General features: G+C 40.0%; 1 protein-coding gene across 1 annotated transcript; it reads right to left on the bottom strand.

Moving 5' to 3' along the window:
* Positions 1-838: 838 nt before the first annotated feature.
* Positions 839-18,570, bottom strand: LOC111240353 (atypical kinase COQ8A, mitochondrial-like). Its single transcript, XM_022770339.1, has 17 exons — positions 18,000-18,570; positions 13,897-13,996; positions 13,165-13,238; positions 12,740-13,002; positions 12,449-12,644; positions 12,263-12,329; positions 9,673-9,747; positions 8,455-8,583; positions 6,617-6,702; positions 6,188-6,328; positions 5,484-5,565; positions 5,109-5,202; positions 4,304-4,445; positions 3,858-3,965; positions 3,660-3,725; positions 3,059-3,145; positions 839-2,551 (listed from the first exon to the last, which is right to left on the bottom strand). Exons 2-17 carry the CDS (start codon positions 13,988-13,990, stop codon positions 2,261-2,263), a joined length of 1,995 nt encoding a protein of 664 aa, XP_022626060.1. The 5' UTR covers positions 13,991-13,996; positions 18,000-18,570; the 3' UTR covers positions 839-2,260.
* Between the last annotated feature and the right edge of the window lie 647 nt (positions 18,571-19,217).

Here is a 19,217-nt window from a genome sequence, read left to right as displayed (position 1 = left end):
TGAGTTTCATATAATTACCTGCCTAGCTTCAGGCTGCTTGTGTGTTGTTCTTTTATTGGGTATTTCAGGAACTGCAGGAGCTCTACTCAACACGACCTGAGTAACTGTGTAACACAACAGCGCCATGTGCTGGACAGCGAGATGAATTACAGCATCCCGTGAGTTTAATACTGAAAGACCGCAGCCCTGGATTATTTGGAAAAAACGTGTGTGTACATTTTCAGTATCAAAAGAGAGGAAGACTTATAGAGGAGGGTGCCTACGTGTGTATCTACATGTATCCGCTTTTACCCACTAGATTTCCTGTACATGAGCACTGGCATGATTCATTTGCCCAGATGTCTAAGTGTATGCATGTGTATTTTCTGTGAGTGTTTGTGCGTGTGTGCTCTTTTCCCAGGCTCTGTGCCCGTTCCTCCACCACTGGCCAAGACATTGCTAAATAAGGAAGACAAAGTCTGTGTCTGTCTACTGTATTTCCACTGGGTTTTTTTTTTCCCCCTCTTCTGAACTCATATTACAGTCTCTTAACCAAGCCAGGAGACATTACATATACATTGAGATCTACATTTTTTTCCAAAGGCAGTGACACACTATTTGATGTTTCTCGTAAGAGCTACAGTCCTTAAATGGACTGAAAGTATTAAGACCGCACACACACACAAAAGCACCCAGAGCCAATTTAGTAGATCAAACATTTACTCTTTTTGTGGGATATCTTTATCACAACTTTCAGTTAAGAACGCATTTTGATTAGAAAATTTAAACCATCTTTTCTTGATATGAAATACAGAGATTTCTAGCTAAAAACTTTCCACTGGAAACTACAGGCACCTTGTTTTTTTTTTTTGTATTTCTAATGATTTTTTCCATCTTCACACCGGAGACCATTTTAACTGTATTCACACAGCAGAGAAGAAAGAACTTTCACAGTCACACACCAACCAGGTGACGGAGGATTTCACACCCGAGAAGGCGTGGAGAGATTACTGAATTTGAACCAAGGTGAGCCCATGAGCTGAGCTTGTGCGATATCAAGATGAGCTTCTTCCATTCCTCCGCATTAACATTCATGACAGAGCACAGGTGAAGTGTTGATATGGGCCTCATCTTAAGAGAGAGCAACATGGATCCATGTGGGTTCATTTTCTAGATGTTTTTTTTTTTAGCAGGAGCTCTGCACCTTCATCCCCAGACACAAACGGATCTAAATCATTCATTAAAAACATACAGATGCTGGATGTCATTTGAAACAGACTGACAGTTTTAATCAATGGTATGCCCTCAAAGCTAAAAGCTATAAATAGCAACCTAAATTAAATAAATCATTCAGTGCCGTAAATCTGGATGGCTGAATGATACAGATTATTCTGTATACTATATATTCTCTGCATGAGTTAAATTAATCTTGACAAATTCCACTTTGTCACCTTTTCCGCAGATGCCTACATCTAACTTGGAACTTGATCACTTGGCAACAAACCTAAATTTGAACACTGAATTTGTTTCTAAACTATTTTGTTTGTATCAAAACTGTGGCATTTACTTTGCTGTCTAAATTTACACTAAAGCCTCCAGACAATCTAATCGAACCTCCTTGAAAAATAATAGAAGCAATAATAGCCAGACAAGTTGGTCCTGGTCAACACTGTGACTTGTACTGACCATATACTGTGTAACCCTATTCTTTTGTGACTGATTTCACAATACAAGTTCGGTCTTCTACCATAATATATATTTAATGTTACCAACCATGACATTTCTGGCAGATGGCAAACACTTGGACACTTGATTGTGATTTTCCAAAAGTTCAAGAAAACACGGCAATACAAAACAAACAAAAAAAACAAAACAAAACATGAATCCTATTGAAAACATGAGGAGAGAGAATGCCAACATTTTACACCTAAACAAGGTTGTTTTCCTCTCTCCTTCCATACATCCACCTCTTTTCAGTCCTGTCTTTCAGGGCCATAAATAGGCAAGAGTTAAAGCACTCCAGATGCCATGTTGCTGCTCCCTTTACCTTTGAGAAATGGTGGCTGTAAATATGTATAAGTGTCTCTCAAAACATCATTGTGGTGGGCTCCCTAAAATGGGAAAGATAAGCTGGTGCTCAGTCACCAGTTAAGGGGCAGGTAACATGGCCTCCGCTCAGCAGTTCTGCATCTTCTCACCCTGGCCTCACATCGACGGGCACCTTGCTGTTGGCCCCAGGATCTGTCCATCAAAACACCTGACACTTCAGTCTGGCTTAGGCTTAGTGAGAAGGCGGTGTGCGGCCTTCCCAGTACTTCTGATACGCCGTTTGGAACATCTCCTTACACGGCAGCTTTGCATTCAGCCGGGAGCAGATAAGGAACGAGCCGCCCATCTTGCGGTGCAGTGAGTATGTTTCCTCTGGAGGCGGAGTGAGACGGTGTTTGAGCATCACGGGGATGAGGTTGTGGATTCTCTCCGTGGTGGACTGAGAACCGAAGTTGAAAGGGTCTGTGGAGGCGAAGGCCTCACCAAGAATCATCACTGCATCCACATGGGCATTTACCATTGCCTGGACACAGAGAGTTAAAAAGATAAGAAAACCGCATACTCAGTCACAACGTGTATACCACCAACACTGCTGTCACTTTTCTAAACAGTAATGGGATATGCGCCCCAGAGGAAGAATCTCAGGCCAAGCAAACATGTTAAAGAGTCAATATGAGACTCAGAGCCTTTTAGAGGAAGTTCGCACTTCAAGCATCAAACAGCTTCTAAAGTGACATCTTCCCTCAGCTGCTTTCTCTTCCATTACTCCAACCTCTGATGTTTTTCAGAGTTTTTGTAACGTCTTTGTCCCATTTCCCCGGGTTATGACTGCCACTTTGATTTTCACTGTTACGGAGTGTTTAAACAAATGAAACAAAGCCAAAGCAAGTAAACAGATGTTTATTAACATCAGTGTCCTAAGTCTTTTTTTCTGTGTTCAGCAAGTAATTCCTTGAGTATATCAATAACAATTCACAGTCAATGGTTTCTGATGTAAAGCAGGAAGAAAGATGGATAAAGAGATAATTACCTTGGACTCATACCCCGTTAGAAACTTCATCTCGATAGATTTCTTCAGAACTCCCTCACTGTCGCCCTCGGAAGCTGAACGGATTACCTGCAATCACAAACGGGTCACAAATGTTACGACTGTCGCCTTAATCTCCACCTCCAATCTGCAAGACATTTACATTACATTTTAATTTCTTATCCAGAATGAATTTTACTATGTATATTTTTCACAAGTTATACTGTGACATGAAGTTTATGGGAGTAAGTTTTCATAAGTGATGATTCTCTGCAATCGAACTACGGGACATGTGAGTGACTTTCCTGCAACAGATCAAAACACAACTAAATGCAGTAAAGATGAGACAAGTGTGTTCAGTGTAGGTGATAAACAGCAACTGAATAAAGAATATGATCTAGTCTATGAAAAACATTTAGAAGAAACATGTTAATCCTTATTAGAAATATCAAAGTCAGCGCAATCATTTGGTTTGTAATGTAACACTTTCACCGTTAGTAGCTCAACTGTTTGTATCGTCAAGAAAATATTAATTTTATGCAGCTGCAATAAAAAGGAAACACCATGTTAATAACAGTGAAAGAATGAGGCTGACTGGTCTTACCTCTATGTAGACATCTGTGAAACTCTGATCAAATCCTCTCGTGGCTCCAAAGTCTAACAGCGCCACCTAGAGAGAAACAATCCAATCATCACTTACAGTATTATCATTATTTTCAAACTGCAACTGCCATATTGTTATGATTTAGTGAAGCAGAAGTAACTCTAATAACAGTAGTGTTTAGACTGTAGACAGACTCACTCTGTGTGTCTGTGGATCGTAGAAGAAGTTGGACCAGTTTGGGTCGGTCTGCATGTATCTCCACTCGAACAGCTCTCTGAGGCACAAAGTCAAGATGTTCTGACAGATCTGAGGCGCAAACAAAGACAGAAAGATCTTACTGTTATTCATTGCTAAAGCAAACCAAACATTTTATTCATTTTTCTGTTAACGCCTGGGTGTGTCTTGCCCGTGAAGTTCACTGCACTCAGCACTAATGGAGAGAAATGTAAACAGCGGTGGAGAGCAGGGATTTGTGGGATGAAATGAAAGGAGTGAGGAAAAAAACTGGGCAAAAGGGAAAACAGGTGCAGGCAGAAGCATTTGGACCCGTTCATCTACTTATCTCTTTATCAGTCAGAACACATCACCTAATGTGCTCATCCTCATTAGTCAGCTAAATACTTATTGCCTGGTGACTGCATTACCTCATTCTTCAGCTCCTGTGTGAGGCTCTCAGCCTGGTCCAGGGGAAACCCAGGAACAAGCTCTGTGGTCAGGACATGGCTGCTGCTCAGCTCCTCTATCACCTCTGGCACATAGAAGAATGGATGGTCCTTCAGCAGCTCCCTGAGTCAGACATGAATAGATAGAAAAAGTCCGTATAGAGTATTAAATCTAAGTTTAGTTGGCTGGCAGTTGTAGTTGTTCTGACCTTGAACCAGGGACTGGAATTTGCTAACTATAGCTCTGTAGATATGAACCTATCTTCGTGTATGTAATTTGAGTGTAACACAAGTCTCTGTATTGTGATGTATTCTGTGAGAGAAAGACAGAGAGACTGCACAGTGCAGTCGCCGTAGCTATGGTGCGAGAGTCATATTAAGTCATGGTTCTAACAAGGATACAAACCAGAGTACAGTTCAAATACTTGTTCAGTGTGTCAGGCAGTCAGTTTTATAATGTACTGTAACTAGCCCAGCACACACCTGCTAGAATGCCCTGGAATTAAGAAAGTCACCAACTGCCTAGTTTCCTATGCTCTCTGGTTACATTTAAATACAGTAATTTCAATGTCAGGTCACAGGACATTTTAACTTTGGCTGTAATTCTTGTTCACACTTAACGCAGAAAAACTGGTTTCAAATACGACGCTGCAGACAAATGGAATGAACTACAAAAAATATTGAATTACATTCTCTTCTTTCACTGGGACATTTGAAAAGGCTGTACTTATCTACTTACAATCTGGACTGTAACATATAAACACTCATGACATTTGCTACATAATACCTGAATTTCTTTGCACACTGCGCTTCTCTAATATAGTCGCACTCCAGTGCTAGCTCTCTTCTCATTACGTCTATCAGATGCTCTGGAAACAGACCTAGAGAGGCACAAAGACACAAACAAAAGGGGAGAAAATGTAAGACAAGCTATTACAGGACTAAGCAATTCTATATACAGAAACTCAGAGAAACAGGTGGGGGAAGACAGAGGTACATACAAGGAGACAGAGGAAAATGTATATGAGACTAGAGGTGAATGAATAAAGAGAAACAAGCAGAGTAAAGTTGAGGGCAGAAGTGTACGTGTGTGGTGTCTGTGCATGAAGAAGATGAGTATGCTTGTGCGAGCATGCGCCTGAAAGTTTCTTTGTGTGTATACCTTCAGGCAGGGCATTGCTCATATTCAGCACCGTCATTAGGTTGTTGACGTCACTGTTGATGCTCTGAGCTACACCAGGGTACTGGCGACAAACAAAGAGAGACACAGAGGAAGAAAGTCAAAAAATGACTCATTTTAATGTGATCGTAAAGTTAGGGGTTGAACCTAAACACCATCTTTAAAGTCACCAACATTTCTGTAGTGTTTTTATTCATAATCTCACCTTAAAATACTGTAATGGCCCTGTATCATGATTTCGATGACTATTTTAAAAAAACGTATCTTTATAGTATAATGTAATTACAGCTTTCACTGAGATTGCAATTACTTTAATAATGAGATAATAATAATAATAATACCATTACATTTAATTATTACTGGCATATCTTCCATAAATTCTAAAAGCATTTGTTTTTAACGATTAGGAATATATAAGTCAGATAATGCCTAAATGCTGTAAAGGGATAAAATAACCTTAGCTCAGATGTTTTTCAGAAAGAAACCATGCATCTGATTTTTACACTTTTTATACTGACTCTGATCTGATCTGTAAACAAATCTGTAAACACACCAGGGAGATTAGATTATCCGTGGTTTCTCTATGTATGAGTGCTTGAGGGAAACAAATACAAAGTCAGTCAGCGACAGTGTTTATCTTAATAACATGGGGATGTGCTGTCAACACACACATGTTCAGAGCCTACCTGTATTTTCATGGCCACCTCCCTGCCATCCTTCATCCTCGCCAAGTGAACTTGGCCAATGGACGCTGCTGCAAACGGACGCTCCTCAAATGATTCCAGCTTGTCTCTCCAGTTATGACCCAGGTCACTGTTCAACGCTTTCTACAGACAGACACCAACAGTTGATATATTTGCTTGTCATATCTAGTTTAATATATTATCTAATATATTATCATTGTAATTAAAATGGTCCATATTTGGTGAAAGATTTACAGTTTGCGGTTTCTTTTTCACTGGTGGAGTTAAAAGTAAATTTACAGTGGGCTTGATATTAATAATGTAATACTACCAGAGGTAGAACTGATTTTATTAATATTTATTATATCATCAGTTTAAAAAGTGTGATAGCCAACTAAAGTAAAAAAAGAAAAGAAAAGAAAAGACCCTTACTGTCATTTGTTTGATTGGCATGAAGTCAGCACTCTGTCTTACACGTTCAAAGATCTTGGCAAGCTGAGGGTTGATGAATGCATCATCTGAAACACAGAAACACGCCTGGTTTGTTTAAACTGGACAGAAAGGCAGGATTGGAGGCACAGGCTGACAGATTTTCCTACAAACCTGAATTTGTTGTGTTTGTCAAATGTAGCTGCACAAGTAAAATATCAGTATATAACTCCAGGTGTGGTCATTAGAGGTAAGAAGCAAGACACACTTGCAATGAGATGCCTGTAAAAACACACCTGCTATACATTACATAATGCACAAACTAAATGGGTTCAAAAAACAGTTAATACATAACAATATATACCTAATCAATACATTAACAATAAAGTGAGGTCTTTGATGGTAATGCAAGTATCCAATCATTTAAGAGCTCATACAGCAACCAGCTTTCAAGCAATTATAGTGCTGTACATTTTCCAACCCAAAACATCATGACACAACTTTGCTGAGTTAAACCAGACTTGCTCAATTTAAGTCTTGGATCCAAATCAAGGGAAATGACTAAAATCAGAGGAATCATTACTATCAGAATAAAAGCTTATACTTTTTGCCAGCTTCTAGGATTAGTTTTGGCTGACACTGATGTGAGGAAATGAGTTTTACAAAATGTATTATCAGTTTTAAAATAGTTTTTAGACCCCTAAAGGTTGACACTATTTTGGACTCGTGCTAAAGGCTACAATGGTTGGATGCACAATCATCCGGCCACAGCCACATTCCTACCATGACACGTAAATGTCAGCAGTGTGTTAAGACCACTGAAATGATTTTTATCCTCCAGATTTATTAGACTCCAGTCAGTCGACTATAATTCAAGTCCTAAGTCTCTATAAGTCAATTTCAACCATTTCTATTCTCTGTGGGAAAAGACGTAAGGTTGTGTCTTTGTGTGTCCAACTTGTCACCGCTTCAGAGAGACAGTAAAGCTGTGCCTGGTCTAACCACATAGCTGCACACAAGGTCGATTGTCTGATTAGCAAACACCGGACAGCCAGTGTCCTTTTCTCTCCTAATACTGTTTTTGTGGTTTATTACATCAACTACACTGTGATGTCTGTTAAGTTTTCATATAACATATTCAGAACTCAGTACATGAATGCCAAAGGACAAAGGTCACCAGCCAATGTCAGGCAGTGGGGGGCAATAACAGCAAACAAAATAAATGGTGTGTTTACTGCTGTAATACGACCCGGCTGGACTAACTCAGTGCCAGGATGTTTACTGCCTCTGGCCTTCCACTCTTGTATTATCAGTCTTATGAGCAGTAAGACAAACAAGCATTAGTTTACATACTGGCAGAGAAATTGTGACCTAAAGTGGACTCTTGGCAGTCACTGATCAACAACAGCCAGGTGTCTGTGCCAACGTTCTTCGTTGGCAGTGGAAGTGATCCAGGGTTTCTTGTGCTATAATTCTACCTTGAAAACTACAGGATTAGTACTTCCTATATATGGATGGTGATCTGTGGCCTCCATAGCTGGTGTAAACAACAACTGTCTGTATGTTTGTTAGTGGTTTCCTCACCATACAATTGTGTGTTTCTCTGTTGCTGCACAATATCAAAGCAAGAGATTCAGCAGCTGAGTTAATGGAAACGTGAACACGCTTTCACCATCACACTAGGGTACAAACCGTACTGTGAGGAACCACCCTGTTGTTCCTCCGTCTTCTTGTGTTTTTCTCTCTTCTGTCATCCATCCTTTCTCCTTTTCATTTTTCCCTACACTGACTTGCATGCCTCTCTTTATCTCTACCCGTAAATGTATGTGTTTGTTGCCCACCTTGAATACTGAGCATCTGTCCCAGTTTTAATGCAGCTCCTCTGACTTTGCAGAGGGTTCTGACGATGCGTTCGGCGTTTGCTTCGGACAGGAAGGGGCTGGATTCCAGGACTGATTTCTTATTTTCACCTGCAGAAGCACAAACCAGAGAAAATTTTGGTCAAAAAACGGGTGACACAATGGCTCTAAAGCCAATATTTCTCTCTCTAAAAAGGTGTTAATTAACTACTTAACATTTGCTGTTTCATGTACAGGTGAAGTCTTGGCATTAATCAAAATCCACACGAATAGTTTTAGATTCAGGCTTATACGTGCATGTGTTTGCATATATGCCCCAGTAGAGGTGTGTGTCTGTGTGAATATGTGTCAGTAGGTCGTAAGGTAGTGTGTTTTAGTGGGTCTGAAGCTGCCTTCAGAGGCTTTAGACAGATTTACCACACACAAGTGTATTCAGGGCGTCCATTATAGAGATTAACACACACACACACACACGCACACACGCGCACACATGCGCACACACGCACACACACGCACACGCACACGCACACACACACGCACACACACACACACACACACACACACACACACACACACACACACACACACACACACACACACACACACAAAGATAAACGCCCACAAACAGATGCACAAATGCCACAGATTTACGCCCGTATGCTCAGTTTCAGGTTAGCTATGTTTCAGGATTAGCTGGATCATGGTGCAGAGCAGGAATGTGTACTCTGTAATGGTGAGTTGGTGTGTGAGATGGCGTAATTGCATTTTATTATTTTTATGTGCGCTCTGTTGGCATTCCAAAAGTCTGTAGCACATAAGAACATGCATGAAGGACAGGTACTGAAAACAAATCACCTTTTTTTTGTGCCTGTCTTTACACGCACAAAACCCTCAGACAAGGGCTTATTAATGACTTTGTCAGAACATAAATACGTAGAATTTGTCTGTATACACAAATCCATATTACAATAAATTCAGCAAAAGCAATTTTACTCTCAGCACGACCTGATTCAGTAATGACTTATATCTGCTATGAGACTTGAATATTTCATAATTCTATGATAAAAACTGAATATCAGAGTATCAAAAAATAAAATATCTTAATAATAATGCAAAATAAAGCATTGCTGTTCTAATAAATTTCTTCTCTTGTTAAACCCATTCATTCTGTGAGTCAGTGTGTGCCCGTTTGTGCATTACCTGATTCAGCACCGTGTCTGATGGTCTTCTTGGCAACTTCTGCCAGAGCTCCAATACCCAACCCTACAGCTAGACCTGGTGGAAACGCACAGACAGAACAAGAACACAGTCAGAGTGGACCAGCCCGTTACACACACGCCAAACGTATCAATGCGCTGCTTGGTATGTAACACAATATAAAACACTGTAAATTATGTCAGACAAACTGAAGTTGTTCATCATAACAAAACACATAACCGAAAAGCAGAGTCACGCGGCAGCTGTTAAACCATCCTTTTATCAGTATACCAACAGGCAGCTTCACCATACTTCTATCTGTTGCCTCTGAATAATGATATTCCCATCAAAAAAACATATGCAACACAACATCATAAGCAGATAAGCATTTTGATGACTCAGCAGTGTGCAATGACAGAGCTATAAAAGTACATGGAGGTTAAATCAATCATCTAATCATATAAAAAATAAATGTGCCTGAATACTTAATCCTCTGAAATGTTCAGGGCTTATTTTGGCTGATAAAGAAAAGAAGAAAAAACAAGATCGCACAAGTAGGGAACTGCTTAGCCCTCACCTTACATAACTCAGCATTACATAATCAGTTAGTCAGCGGTCTCTGGAGCGACAAAGCTGAGATGAACAGTGGATGGACAAATCAAGACAAAACATTTCATCAGCTCTATTGTTGGAGACAGGCTGGCCAAGCAGTAGCCACTTTCAGAGGAAATGAATATGCAGCTTTGTACTGTATACATGTGTGTGTTAACTTGTGAATGCAGAAGTAAATCTAAATTTGATCACATAAATACACAGCAGAGGCAGATGAACCAACATCATGCCAATGTATGACTATATCTGTTTAATCTCAATGTGTGCAACTCCCTGCCAAACAGATCAGCATTTCCTGCAGCATTTCTCTCAGTGACAGAAATCTTTCTAGACCAAGCACAAGTGTCTGTCCATCATTTCAGAGATCTGTGTGTTTACATAATGTCTGCTGCGCACTACATCTGCACCACAAGCTTTACAAGATAACTCCAGTTCCTTTATTTGATATTCAAAACCAGAAAAAAATGACACAAAGACATAGTCCTGGTTCCCCACAAACCTCAGCAAAACCATTGAAAGTTGTGAAATGCAAAGCGGTGGCAAGAAGTCAAAGCCAAAACATTTATGAATCACTTTGCTGCTTGTTACCAACCTAAACTGCCTCGAATCTTCATTTTTTTTATCTGCATCTCAACTATGAACAAAGCATGACTAGATGTAAAAAAGACTAACTTGAATAACTTTGTCAATAGATGATGCAGGACAGTGAAGGGCAGACCGAGGCCACATTTCTCCACCACCTCCCCACCCCTTTTCAACACCTTCTACATGTTACCACTAACAACATGCTGAATCACTTGGCTCTGCTCGCCTTGCGACTCCTTGTAACCTGTATAACAGCTGGTGAACTGAGGCTAAATTCTGCTGCATGTATTTGTGTTGGCGGGCCGACTCTGTTTTGTACACACTCTCCTTCTCTCTGTGCTTCACGCGTCCCTGTCCAACTTTTTAGCACCTGTTAACTTATCCATCATCTGTCTGTGATGAAGCTACGAGCTGCTGATTTACAAATGCTGATCTGTCACGTTAAATTACACCCGAGGCCAGTTATGAGCTTTTCACCATACCTCCGTGAAAATTTTAGCCTTTGAATCAGCTTATCACTGAAAAAAACATCCTGTCTAGATATGACTTGAAGATTAGAAAAGTTTCTGTACCTGCCTTTATCTCGAAACCAAAAATAATTAGAAAATGCAAGGCATTAACACTTTCACTTTGGCAAGCATCAAGACTAACCTAAAAGATAATGGCTACATCTGCCAAAACTTTGGTTTTTTCTGTCTCTGTCTGTTGGTGTCTCGCTCTGGCAGCCCGCAGCTGACTATAAAGGTGTGCTTTTATCTGAACAAGAGCAGAAGTCCATTAACAACCGCTGGGTGAGCTCGACCTCATTTTTAGTGCTTGTTTAACTGTAGCTCTGGGGTGTGACACTTGACAAACACTCATGTTAGTTATTTTGCTCTTTGTTCTTATTTTACTTTGTTCGTCACTTAGACTTAAATGTGTCCACATATGTGTATTCAATGATATTGTCTTGATGTTTACCACTGCACAGCCCTTGAGAAAGTCATGGAATGACATAATAACACCGACTGCCCTGTACTGGGTGACCCAAGCTTATAGCAGGGGATTGCAGGGACGTTAGTTAGACTAAAGATTAAAAGGTTAAGAAGTTTCCAGAGACTGCAGAAACTATCATAGTATAAATAAGTTTTTTGATTTGTGATTGCTTAACTAACCAGAGAGAAACCAGATAACGTTTGATGTTCTCTTGTTTAAATCATGGGTAGGCTCTGGCCTACACTACAATGAGCATTACAATCACACAGTGCTTTATTATACTGATTACACAGTCTATCCACAGACAGACAGGAAATCAGAATGGTGTACCTGCAGACTTGCATGCGGACTCACATCAACAGATACAGTCAGACAAAGAGCCAGTGAATCAGCCAAGATTAGTAACAAAGGGTTGTATTACCTCCAAAGTTGGCCAATCGGCCGAGCCGAGTCACAGGCACTTTCCTCTCTCTTGCTCTCTCACTCAACTAAAGAAGACAGAACAGTAAAAACACTTTTCTGTTAAAGTGTATATGGAAAGTAAGTGTTAAGATCAGCGTCTATGTGTATTTGTGTTTAGGGATAGGAACCAAGGAATAAATATCACCATTTGTTTGTGTGGTTTGGTCTCAGCCCTCTTGCTCTGTCTTGCTTTCTCAATGTCTTCGGCCGTCAGCCCTCCAACCGTGGATGGGTCCTGATGGTAGCTCCTGACCTGAGTGACCTGATGCTGACAGTAAAGCTGTCCCCACACATGCCTGTTCAGACTTTGGCTGTAGAGATGATGGTGTCTAATAAAATATCTGCCACAAACAAAACAGATGAGATAACTTTTATCCTCCAAACAGTATCAAAAACTTGTGTATTTTAAATTGTAAGTGTAAGAGACTGTTAATACCTGGCATCTTGGTGGTAAGATCTGGTGTCTCCACTAAACTGTTTGCTGGGATCTTTATATCCCTCAAACAGAGACTTTTTCCCACTGACATGGCTCGCCCCTGCTGCTGCACTGTGGTGGGCTGCATCAGCACTACTTCCTGAGTGATCCTCTGTAAAGTCTACACCTTCCTCCCTCAATTCTGAATCTGCGAACGCACCGTCATCCTGAGGAAAATCAAATTCTGACTCTGAAGAAGTTGTTTGCTGCTGGCCAGACAGCTCCTATAAAGACAGATATACATACATATGCACTTTTACACAAGTAAAACATACTCAGCACTTTCTTACACAGTTAATGCAATATACAGTTTTCTATGAATGACAGAGAACGTTCTATGCTACCAATTCTCTCAACAGTATTTACACATACAAACAGCCACACACCTGCATCTTCATCATGGCCGCAGAGAGGCCTTGCTCTGCAGCGGACTGGACACTCTGGACAGCAGCACCAACTCCTGCGTTACAAACACCAAAGAAGAAAATTTATAGCTTTATTAGCTCCAAGGTCCAGAATTTTAACTGTACTGTACTTTGTTTAAACTAGCTTGCCATCTACTAGCAAATTCCCATAATGCAGAGGCAAATGTTGTATTACAATTTCTATACACTGACACTGTGACCAGGTCTTTTAAATCCCAAGTGTACAATGTGGCACTTCTGTTTTAATTTATTGTATTTCATTTTTATAGAAGGCTATAATGTAGAAACTGCATTATCATATTAACTATAGCTTGCTAGAATTTTTGCTATCATTTCAAAGCTAGCCATAAATTAGCATATTAAACTTGGCTGGTAACCTGCTAGTTTTAATGCAGTCCACCACTCCTTTTCAAAAGTTAATAGTTCATTGTAACGTTCACCCTTTTTGTTAAAGTCTTTTATTTGTATAAGCAGGCAACAATGTAGAAAATATTACAACTAAAACAATGTGTCAAGCTAATCACAAGCTAGCCTATCATCATTTAAACGAGGATCATTTGAAAGCAAGCTAGCTAAAAGTTACTGTGAATGCTAACAAGGCAGTTAGTGCTAAAGCCAAGACAATGTCTGAAACGTTTCATTCCATAATGTGACTATGTGTCAGAGTGCTTTTCAAATGTATGTTCAACTCACCTGTCCCATTGCGCATGGCACTGGTCTGAGTCTCTACAACTGCCTGGCTCAGCTTAGCCAAGCCGCGCATCAGTAACATCATGTCACCTGCCATGATGGACTAAAGACAGAGACAGAGAGGAGGACAGGAAAGTAAGAAAAAAGAGAAGAAATACAAAGAAATGTATGGTGAATATCAACATTAGTTATACTGCATCTCCATCCATACTTAGCAGGCCTGGTAGTAAAGAAGTACTTATGGTTCATTGACAATAAAGAGACAGAAAAAATGAGATATCTTGAATGTGTATCATCCTCCTGTCAGGAAAGGGGAGAGGAACACAGAGACAGAGACAAAGAAATTCAGATGGACAAGAAGTCAAATGGAAGTGGACATAAAAACCTGTTGTCAACACACTCTCTCCTGCACATGCACACTTGCAAACACACACAGCTGTCACATCTTGAGATAACTTTAATACTCAGTCTAAAAATACTTGTGACCTCCATTCCCCGTGTTCATGCACACGCGCACAAGAAAGGAAATAGTGAATGCTGTGCATGCATGTGTGCTGTGATGATATGTGTATGTGGTCCAGGACTGGATCTGCAAATGTCACTGGAAACTAAGAGGGAGGAGTTAGAGAGCTGTTGGCTGTTGTCTGTTCCAGCTACTTCTGTGCACGTGGTTGGTTCGTGTACAAGGTTTGCCGTCACACTTTACCACTCTGTTAGTGATAGGACTGTGAGATTGTTTAGGCCCATGTAAAAATATTATAGCGTCTCTTTCCAAGAATCAGTTTAATGTACCTTTTACGGACATGACGAGCTGAAACAGTTGGCACATTTAGCTTGAACTGTGATGTGATCACGCTTTTGAATTTAACTCAAGGTCCCCAAATAAGAGTTCAGTTCACTCTTCTCATCCCTCAGGCTCGTACAGAAATAACAGAGCCCGCACTGCATTCCTCTTAAAAGCTGCAATCTTACTGTGTGCGTCAGTTGCTGTGTTACAGGTGCTGTTTTGTGGACGACAACATGCTTCAACACAACGAAGCAGGGATCCGGGCCAATGGAAAAAGGCATTGCTGAAAGAGTCGAAGCGGTAAGGGAATGTGTGTGTGTGTGCACTATAGCACACATACGCACACTGAGTCAGTAAGTGGGTCATCCGTCCTCCTTCCGGGCCACTCTGTGTTTTTAGACAGTGGACTAAAGACCAGAGGTGGGCATACTTTGTGACACGAAGGACCAACAGCATAGGAAAAAGAAAATACTTGCAGAAAAGGATTATTTAGAAACATCACATACACTGACTCGTGTATGTCGAAGGCTGGGTACCCAACACCAGCACTGGGAATCACCAGCAGTCCAAAAAGAAAGGCTATATCATAAAGCTGAAAAGATTTGTTGATTAATTGATTGTCAGAAAAATAATTTAACTATTTTGATGGATCAATTAATCATTTGAATCATTTTCAAGCAAAACACTGAAAAACTTTCTCTGATTCAATCTTCTTAAACGAAGGGGTTGCTGCTGTATTTGTTATACATCATTGTAAACAGAATATCCTTGAGTTTTGGATTTGTGAGTGAACACATCATCTTGGGATATGGGAAGTTGTGATGGGCATTAATTTTACTTCTTTTTGACATTGCATAGACAATTAATTGAATTTCATTAAACTGTATTTAATTGTGTATACATCTGAATACAAACTCAGTTATTTGTATAAAGAATTGCAAATATACAGACTACAGTGTATGGCCTTGGTACACTTCATTTTTGTATCAATACAATCTTGTCATGCCAATTCTACTTTTTCCCCCAACCACTATCTTGCAAGATCCCGCAAGATTTTCTGCAAAGATGGGTATTCAGATGGGAAGTTTGTTGAAATTCAAGCCTGCTAATGTAAGCCTGAGCCCAGAGCTGCAGAATGCAATCATGTAAAATATCTTCTGCACACTGTACATTTGGCTTCTGCAAAGCAACATGCATTTCTGTGCTAAGATTCAGAAATTTCAACATTTGATGAATTCATTTCACTTGCAAAATCTGAGGCCATTGGGGAGAGGTTACTGTTTATTGCCAAATGTAATCTATTGAGCAACTTCCTATTTGTAAGTGTGGGTGTGTAGCCTCACAAGGTGCAAACAAGCCTCTTTCCTCCTCTGTATTACTTACAAGAACACCACCATTAAAACAGATGAGACAATCTAATATACTTAAAACCAGATGTAGCGAGATAGCAGAGGAGAGAAGAGGGAATTTAAAAAGTCAGTTTTGATTTCCAGTAGGCGAGCGAGAGGTCACTGCAAGATATTTGTGAAAGCACACCAACTGTAATTACACATGGTACTGTATGGTGAATATGCACACACACACACTCCTAAGCCTCAGCTGTTGTCTTGGCTCTGTGGCTGTCCCTACACAAGCTGTTGACTCACTGCTATGAAAATAGCCAAGTGGCACAGCCTGAGTGTGTTCACTACACCTCATGGCTTACTGACATCCTCCCGTCACTGCCCTAAATTACTGATCCTGAGGCAAAAGTGGAAAATGTTTCCCGCATTGCTGTGCAGTGGTGAATTACCACAGAAACAGCATCACCACCAGTAACAGGGGAAACGTGACTAACATCATGTTTCATGCAAGACCACAAAAAAAGAGAGTGCTTTTTATTTGAGTAAATTACCCAATGAAAAACAGTTCTTTGACACTGTCACAGACAGATGTATGAATTTATATCAAATATAGCTTCAGCTTGTTCGCACTTTAGGGAGAAAACCAAATAAGAACATCAGTAAAGTTACTTCACTTTGTTTTCAAAAATGTATGAAAATAAACTAGTTGATCTACAAAGTTAGCCTTTCTTGTCTGTTGAATAATGTTGTCAGTTACCATATCAGTGCTGGCCACACAGAGTGACACTTATCAGTTAATTCCCTGATGAACACAGGAGGATTTTTGAGGCTAGACTTAAAAAACCAAATGGGTTTTAACAATCACATAAAAAACACAAGCCTTATTGATATGGATCTCAGAAATTTGGTCATCAAAGAATTGCAACCAAGGTACTAAGCCTGTTATCTTGTCAGTGCTTTATAATGGACAAATCATGTAAAGAAAACATCGGTGAAATTACCTCAAACATACCATGTCTCTGGCATTTCAGTGTCGCAGTTTCTTGTTAATTATTGGCTGTCATATACACCCATACTGATGTAAGCATACATCTGCCAATATATCAGTCAGGCTATAGTATGGCTTAGTTTTTACACTCAACCCCCAATTCCTCAAATTTCAAGTAATTCCTTCACATATTCTACATTCTTTTAATTTTGCTTATTACATTTTTTTTGTTGTCTTATACTATTAATTGTAAAAAAAAAAAAACTTTCAAACTGTGCCTAAAAAAGTGCTATATAAATACAGTTTTTTTTATTATTATTATTATTATTATTAGTAGTAGTAGTAGTAGTTATTGAAAATGTTTTCAGGTGAACATTAATCAAATCATAATATTACAATGAATGTGAATATTTGACTATCATTTATGAGAAAGGGCAAACAAGTTGTTTCCTGAAGGACATGAGACTAAAGTAAACAGCGGTCAGCTGAATGCCAGCATACAGCCCCTTTCATACAGAAACTTTACTACGCACAAATACAACTTCAGTGTAGTCAGGTACTTCGGTCTCACTTCCTTTTTCTGGGTTTTATGCCACATAAATCCTTCTAACTAACAGAAGTGGCCCATTTAAAATCTGTGATTGTTAACTTCCTCGTGGGCGTGTAGCCACGAGACTCTGCAATAACAAACGCAAGCCACGTTGTTAACTTGAAATTACTTCAAATTAACATTATAGCTGCTGTAAACAAATGAGACTAAGAACTTGTGCAGGTTTGACAAACAGTTTTTGGGGATTTGAATAAGTTACCGCTACGTTAACAGAGCAGCCATAGACGTCAGGCACGTCAGCACGCTGCAGAGGATTTGGCTTGTTGTTGAACCAACGGTGAATGGGATTATAAACGAAATAACCGAATAAATACTAATATTCTGAGCATATTTATGAGCTAATGCGTGATTAGCCGTGATAGCTTTTCAGATACTCACCAGCAGCTGTCGTGCAGGCTCTCTGCCGCTTGTTTTCCCAACTCTGGAGGACGAGGTCAAATGAGGCAGTTGACTCAAACCAATCAAACTTTATTTAGGTAAAATATAACATCAGATTTCACGGGGCTTTCTCCTTATTCACGGGACACGGTGTGCTAGCGGCAGGAGTTGCAGGTTATTTGCTAGTCGTCCTTCTCCTCCTACTGCTGCTACAGCTGCTGACAGCGTTTAATCCAGTTTATCTCCGTCTCCGCCGCGAGGTCAAACCTTATTTACCAACTTCACTCAGCAGCCAGAGCCGTGCATTGACGCAACCCACTCACAGCTCGCCCTCACTGTTGTGCAGCACGTGCAGGCTCTGGTGTGTGGAGAACAAACACAGTTGTCTCTTCGTATACCTAATGAATTCTTAGTTGCACGTGCATTTAATGGTGTGGCTGATTAATGTTGTTTTGCAGATATGCATGTAATCATCAGCCCTTCAGTCCTCTACTTCCTGTTGCAATTTTCTTTTCTTCTTCATTCAGTTTCCCTCTGGGATCATTGCATCTCTTTCAAACTTAATCTGACCTCATTTTACTTCGTATTAGGTGGAGGGACACCTTATCTATAAACAGACATGCACCATGCTGTCTGCTTAGCTTCAGTTATACACGGCTCTAGTTCTGCTCTTTCGTCATGCCCATCCTCTGCTCCTATTGGTCTTTATCGTGTGTTGACAGGGGGTAGAGGCTCAAAAGCGGCTTCTGATTGGTCCATCACTGACGGAAAAAACAAAGTGCTAGTCTGTGCACAAACTGTACAAAGCTTGACCTGACGTTGTCAATAATAAAAGTCACTTTTACAAGCCCACAAGTCCAACAAACAGTCGCAATAATTGACAAATCAAAACACAAGCAACACGCAAAATGTCAACTACAGACAATAAAATGTGCCTCGACGGTGAAACGGGCCTCTGCTGCCATCTGCTGCTGTTGTTGGGAGGACAGCACTTCAATACTGTCCGGTTTGATTATTACTGTTCAATTAACTGTTAAATGTTGTAATTTGTCAGAGAAATTGAAATATCCAACTGAATAGATACCATGCTTTAAAAATGAAACAGTTACTGTAATAAAATGTTCACATGTCCCAACTGCAATAAATATACATATTTACAAGTCACGTTTAACACTATAAAAGCTTCTTTTAAAATCCTGTCATACTGAAGTTTTGGGT

This window comes from Seriola dumerili, unplaced genomic scaffold, assembly GCF_002260705.1.
Source record: "Seriola dumerili isolate Sdu_G_001 unplaced genomic scaffold, Sdu_1.0 BDQW01000025.1, whole genome shotgun sequence".
Lineage (NCBI taxonomy): Eukaryota > Metazoa > Chordata > Actinopteri > Carangiformes > Carangidae > Seriola > Seriola dumerili.
Note: the sequence above shows the minus strand (reverse complement) of the source record. Positions and strands in the feature narration are given on the sequence as shown.